This window comes from Carlito syrichta, unplaced genomic scaffold (assembly GCF_000164805.1).
Source record: "Carlito syrichta isolate Samal-C Ts95f unplaced genomic scaffold, Tarsius_syrichta-2.0.1 Scaffold305630, whole genome shotgun sequence".
Classification (NCBI taxonomy): Eukaryota; Metazoa; Chordata; class Mammalia; order Primates; family Tarsiidae; genus Carlito; species Carlito syrichta.
Genome location: NW_007249726.1, coordinates 399143 through 406219, shown reverse-complemented (window position 1 = coordinate 406219; position 7077 = coordinate 399143). Strand labels below are relative to the sequence as shown.

The window sequence follows — 7077 nt, the reverse complement described above, 5'->3', positions numbered from 1 at the left end:
CCGGAGCCCTGCAGGTGGAGGCCGCAGTGGCCGGGAGCGGCCACTGCACTCCAGTCTGGGCAACAGAGTGAGACTCCAACTCAAAAAAAATAAAAAATAAAAAATAAATAAAATAAAATGACTGTTGATCCCTGCCTCATATCACAAAACATTTAGAGATGATCACAGACATAAATATTGAAACTACTTGAAACTACACTTATGCAGTTTCTGATAGAAAATATACTAGAATAGTCCATGGTCTGGGGTTGGCAAATAATTATTAAGTAGAAGATAAACAGAATAGTTATAAAATAAGTATTTGATTAAGTGAATAACATCAAAATTTAAAACTATTGCTTCTCCTAAGACACCATCAAGAAGCTTAAAAGGCAGTCCTAGACTGAAGAATGATATTCCAAATTCATATACAATTGACTCGTACATATTCAACAAGTCACTTCATCATTTCTATTCATCAAGGGATGCGAAATAATCCCAAAAAGATAGAGACTGAAGAATGATATTTGTAGTTCATATACAATGGGCTCATACATATTCAGCAAGTAACTCGTCATTCCTATTCATCATGGGATGCAAAATAATCCAAAAAAGAGAGAGAGAGAGAGAGAGAGAGAGAAAAGAGGAATGAACAAACTGCAGATAACAACCACAACAAAAGACTGAGAGGGCCATGTTATCAAAAATACTAAACAACTAAAACTCTCATATCCTACTAGTGGAAGTGTTAAATGCATAATCACTTTAATAAACAAAATACCAGGTTTTTATAAGTGTAAATATGCACTTTATAAATCAGTATTTCCCTTTTACACACATGCACATGAAAGCACATATCAATGAAACACTTGCTACTGTGTAGAAAATGTATTCATAATGTTTAAAAAAAACTGGAGACAATGTCCATGTTAATAATTAAATTTTTAGGATAGCATACAAATATAAAGTGTATGAAGTAATTAATACCTGAAAACCATGAATAAATCTGAAAAACAGTGCGTTGAATGAGAGAAGCCAGACACACAAAAAAGGGCTACCATATGATCGATTTTATATGAAGTTCAATATGTCAAAATAGTGACTTTTTATATTGTCAGAAAAAGGCAATAACTTTCTGAGAAGACTGACCTGGGTGAATATCAAGAGTTTAGATATGCAAAATATTTTCAGATTTGGTCATTTAGATAAAATTATACACATTTGTCTAAGATAGGTATAGCATGGAATGGGGTGAAATGTAGCATTTCAGCAAGGTTTTATTTTCTTTCTTTTTTTTAATTTTAAAGATGTGGAGTACAAGTCAGGATTAGGTACAGAAGTGATCTGCATGCAGGTAAAGTTTGAGCCTTCCACTGGTGCTCACTTCCCCTGGTTTAGGATCAGGTACCCTTTGATGTTATGTCCCACTACTGCTGATCTCTCTTGCAGTATTGTGATAAATGTTCAGGACCAAATTATGAGTGAGAATATGTGATATTCAGTTCTTTGTTTCAGTGATGGATCACTGAATGTGATAGATCCCAAATCTATCAAAGTTGCTGCACAGTCCATAATTGTGTCCTTCTTTATGGCTGGGCAATACTTCATTGGGTACATGTTCATATTTTTTTAAATCTAGTCTACTTTTGATGGGAAGCAGGGTTGGTCCCATATTTTGCTATTATGAATAGTGCTACAATAAACATGCATGTGCAGGTATCTTTTTTATGGGATGATTTGAGTTCCTCTGGGTATATTCCCAGAAGAGGGATTGCTGGGACCTATGGAAGGTCAATTTCTAGTTCTTTTAAAAACTGCCACACTGTTTTCCACCAACAGTGTAGAAGTGTTCTCTTTTCTCCACATTCTAGCCAGCATCTGCTGTTTTTTTATTTATTAATGATGGCCATTCGTACTGAAGTTAGGTGGTACTCTTGATCATAACCTCAAAAGTGTATGCCATCAAAGAAAAGATGGACAAGTGGGGCCTCATCATCCAACTGAAAAGCCTTTGCAAGGCAAAATAAACCATCGAGAGAACAGAGAGACAATCCACAGAATGGGAAAAAATATTTGCTGTTTATCTGACAAAGGCCTTATATGCAGGATCTACGAGGAACTCGAACAAACCGAAAAGAAAAAAACAAACAGCCCTATTAAAAAGTAAGCAATAGGCATGAATAGACACTTCTCAAAAGATGACTTAGGAACAGCCAGCAGATATATGAAAAAATGCTGAGGCTCACTAGTCATCAGAGAAATGAAAACCAAAACCACATTGAGGTTTTACTTTCCTAATAGGGCATGAGTACTAAAACTGTTTAATTCATCTTTTGTCGGTTTTGTTAAGATATAAGTTTTATGAATTGAAGTAGTATGTTTAAATTATAATTTATGGGTATATATTTTTTCACAATTCTATTTTGTATTCTCATTTCTAATATTACATATTTTTCTTCTTCTCTTCATTTTCCTTAGTCTAGCTCACCAAAATATTTGTTTTATGCTATTTTCTATAATCAGTTTTTGATGTTGCAAATTCAACTTATTTTAACTTAATTTTCTCTTTCATTAATCCTACATCTTAATTTTAGTAGCATCTTTAAAAATTTTCAGAATGTAATTATTTTTCTAGCATCTTAATTAACTAATTATTTGTTGTATCCTCCCATTATTTAAATATTTTAGTTACAAGATATGACTGTATGTAATGTACAAGTATAACTCAAATTTCTGTATGTAATGTCTTCATTCTTTTCCATTATTTATTGTATAATATTCATTATCATTTATTATTTCTTCTTCAATTCATAAAATGTATAGAAGTGCATCTGCAAGTTTCCAAATGTATTTTCCAATCTTTGTTTTTTTAACTTAATTGAATTGTTACGGGATGAGTTTAATACTATCAGTATTTGATATTAATTTTTTTTTCTTTTCTATGATATTTGAGTTTTAATTTTCTTTCTTCACTGTGGTCAATTTTGTTGAATATGCCACATATTTTTTAGAAGAGCATACATTACTTATAGAGGAGATAGAGCTGAATTACAACTGAAGTAGAAATGTTCTATCTTTATTTCTAGGCATGCCTACAAGTCTGGATGTTTTTGACTCTTGGCTAAGACAAAAGTAGTATGATACATAATGTGATTTTAGGGTTCAAAACACCCATGACTAAGTTTGTGTCTTTAGTGTTTGCCTAAATATTTTGACAAGGTCTGCTTGACTACTTAAAGAGTTACTGAAAGCTTTAGATGAGTTCTCTGAAGGGCAGAATTTTCTTCCCATGGGTCTGGTTGGTAGAAGCCAAAGACTTGGCATGCTACAGAAGCACAGATATTAGGTTCATGGAGAACTCATTGTAGATGTTTCTTGGATTCCTGATGCTTGCCTGAATTCTCTTTGTCTTGCCACACCATATTATTAGTCCTTAAATAAAAGTCTCATGCATCATATTGTATAGAGTTGAGGTAGTCCTAACTAACAAAAGAACCGAGGAAAACAATATATTTACTTCTTTGGGTTTACAGTCTATGTATGTTTATTAGAGAAAAATTTTTTTGTTCAAATTTTATCTTTATAAATTTTTTTATGATTTGTCAATCAACATTTGAATAAAACATATGAATAAAAAATAAAGATCTCATTATGAAAATGGATATGATAATATCTCCCTCTAAAGCCTCCAGTTTTTACTTTATGTGTGTGAAATTCATTTTATGAAAACCATAGATTTGAAATTGTTAAATATCCCTAGTGAGATGGATATTTTATAATTAAATAATGATGCTTATCACTTATACTGGCGTATGTGTGAGTGTATGAATATATTTGTGCTGTTGTTTTCCTGACACACTTCTTTTTTTTACCTTGGGTAGTTATCCTCTCCTAGACATTTTAACCTCTCTGGATATTTAACTTTTTGGTGTAATTGATTTTATTTTTTATTTTAATTTATTTTCGAGTAGGAGTCTCACTGTCACCCAGGTTGGAGTGCAGTGTGGTAGTACACTTAATGGTCCACCACAGCCTCAATCTGTTGAGCTCAGGTGATCCTTCCACCTCAGCCTTCCAAGTAGCTGGAACTACAGGTGCATGTAGTGCCCAGTTAATTTTCTGATTTATTCTAGAGATGAGTTCTCATCAAATTGCCTGGGTGAATCTTGAACTTCAGGCTCAGGGGATCCTCTCATCTCCACCTCCCAAAGTGCTGGGATTAAAGGCATGAGCCACAGCTCCCACTCCCAGCAGTGTAATTGGTTTTAGAAACACATAATCATTACATTTTTTTGTGTATGTGCCAGAAAGTAAGACACTCAGATCTCTCAGACTATATAATCTTAGTGTCTAAAAGGTTTTTAATTGATTATACAGTATTCCTTTTAGACCTTTCTACTGAAGTTAGATCAGTACTTTTTTCTTCTTGAAAAAAAAACCCCGCTAATTCTTACAAAAAGAAAAGTCCAAATCAATAAGAAATTATTGAGGAAAAAATAACTCAAACGATCTATATATAAAGGCATATCTTAAAGTGTCATAAAATACCACTGAAACATAAGACATTTGCTATGATGCTCACATCAGCAGAAATGAGAAGATGGAACAAAGGCTGGTGAGGGCTCAAGAAGATAGGCATCATTTTTGTTTGTTAATGAGAGTTAAGTAAAATGTAAGTTTGCTGGAAGATATTTTGCAATATTTACCAAAAAATGCTAATTGCTTGCCCACTGATCCTACAAAGATGACTATTAAGGAAGGTTTATAAAACTATCAACATGTCAAAATTTGATAAAATATTTTACATTTATATGACACATCATGCAATTTTGAAAATGACAGAGCTATATTTCAATCCAAACTATATAAAAAGCCAATAACACTCATATATAATCATTAAAATGCATCTGTGCAGGTATGTGCATGTCTAAATATGTATTTAGTTCAAATTTACTATATCCAAACTGGTGTGGACATTCACTGCATTCAGAATCTGTGTACTATGTACATTTAAATTGACTATGCATTTTTAATTAGATTAAAATGACAGCACTTTCATTTTTACAAAGGATTTAGATATACATATATATGTATATATAGGCATGAATATAGTCTTTATATATTGTCATTTTAAAATCATGTTACTTGTTAGATATTGGTAGGGCTACACATATAAGAATACCAATTTAGACATATATTTTCTAAAACAGTCCAGCACACTGTACATGTCAAGTGGTGTTACAGGAATTTGGTGTTTTCCTGAGTCTTTGCTTTAAAACAATTATGTAACATTCATAGACTACTTTAAATTAAAAAAATTAAAACCTTATCATCATTCAGTCCAAATGACTCTGTAGCAGGTAAGTTAAAACAAATAAAATTTCACAAAGGACTATGTATTATTTGATTTGGGCCATGTTGTCCTGTAAAATAAACACAGATTAAAAAAATAATAATAATTTGTTAATTACATGCGTTTCTGAAACATTGCCATCACTGGTGTTTGCCCCGATCTTCTGTGGCACTGTAATTTGTAGAAGTGGTGCTTCAGAATCTGCAGGAAGCAAAAATGTATGTAAGCATTCCCAGGCTATGCCGGTACCCTCATTCTTCACGTGTCCTTTCTTCATCACTCCTTAATCTTAAAACACACACGGATACACATCCCAAAACAACCACACTTTGTCAAATTCCAGGAAGAGGTTCCTCTAGGTGTGGGAGTATTACCCTCCCACTGTCCAGAGACACTTCAGGGCTTAGTTACCTTAACCCTGAGAGGGAGATGTGTGGGCTGTAGTTCTCAGACCCCATCCATTCGCCCCTCCCCAGCCTGGCCTTTTAGGAACAAGGAGAAAGGCCCTTGCCTCCCCATGGCGCACTATGAAAGGCTGCCCTCTTTTCCGGCAGGGTTTTTCACTTACGCTGGCCCACAGTGGTCATGTGGCCCAGTCCTGAAAGGATCAGTAAGAGAGACAGCATTGTCTGGCGAGTTGGTTTTGCCACTGTTAAGGCCGTTGGAGATGAAACAGCGGCAGCTCAGAGCTATGATCACGAGGCTCTGGCTGGGGAGGGGGAGGCAGTACGGTGATAGGAACGAAGGGCGCAGGCTCTGCACCAGCCCTGAGAATAACACAGGCCACAGCCCTGGGTTTGCAGCACAGGTTTGCAGCCCTGGGGCGCCCACCCTCAGACCTCTGCATTTGCACGAGAGCTTTATTTTCCAAAAGTTTGACATTTGAAATGCTTTCAGGGATTGCATAATGGTTGTGAAGCACATTCTCTTCCGGAGGCCACCTGTCGGTTAAGTCTTGGCAATAATATTCCACTTCATCCTTTCTGGGAAGATGGATGAATCGCCGTGTTGAAGGAAAACAGAAAAAAATAGAAATTTACAATATACTTAGTGGCAGCCAATTGCCAAATTCGTCCATATCTATTTCTAGTTTTCTACTCCAAGTCTCAGGTCAACACACACACACACACACACACACACACACACACACACACACACACCCCAAAAATTAGTCTGTAGAAAGCTGTGTAAGGAGTCCAAGTAAAACGCTAAACATGAATGTGTATTCATTTTATTACTTTAGTATTGATTCATAACTTTAGTATCAGGTAAACAAATCACAACTATGAAATAACTGTAAAAACAACTGAAATCCACTTATCCACTTTTGACAATTTTATTTCCTAGAAAAACCGATGGCTTAGGAAGACTACATGAAAAACCAGTCATAAATTTTTCTCCATAAATATGGACTTCATTCATGAAAAGTCAATATAGTCAGGTAGAAGAAACTCAGCTTTTGAAATACAGGAATGTAATTTGCCTAATTTCAATTTTTTCACAATTAGTTATTATTTATAATAACATTTATAGTCTAGTAAAGTACATATGATATAAGATATAACATCTTATTCATTTGAAGGGTGCATTTCAGTGGAATTCAGTACCACCATATTGTTTGTGCATCCATCACCACGATTATCTCCAAAATTTTGGGTTTCACCAATTTTCGTATATATTGTTTTGTGTTGTGTATGTATGGAGTTGTATGTAATTTTATTTCATGTGTAGATCAGTGTACTCAA

The 7077-nt window shown here is 34.5% G+C and overlaps 1 protein-coding gene across 1 annotated transcript in view; it reads right to left on the bottom strand.

The window, feature by feature from the left end:
• LOC103264209 (disintegrin and metalloproteinase domain-containing protein 18-like) overlaps positions 1 to 5958 on the bottom strand; it is a 123113-nt gene extending 117155 nt beyond the window's left edge. The window contains exons 1-2 of the mRNA XM_008061855.1: positions 5901 to 5958; positions 5451 to 5533 (exon numbers count right to left, since the gene is read on the bottom strand). Of these exons, the coding sequence (XP_008060046.1) occupies positions 5451 to 5533; positions 5901 to 5958 (141 nt within the window). The remainder of the gene's footprint in view (positions 1 to 5450; positions 5534 to 5900) is intronic.
• Positions 5959 to 7077: the final 1119 nt, after the last annotated feature.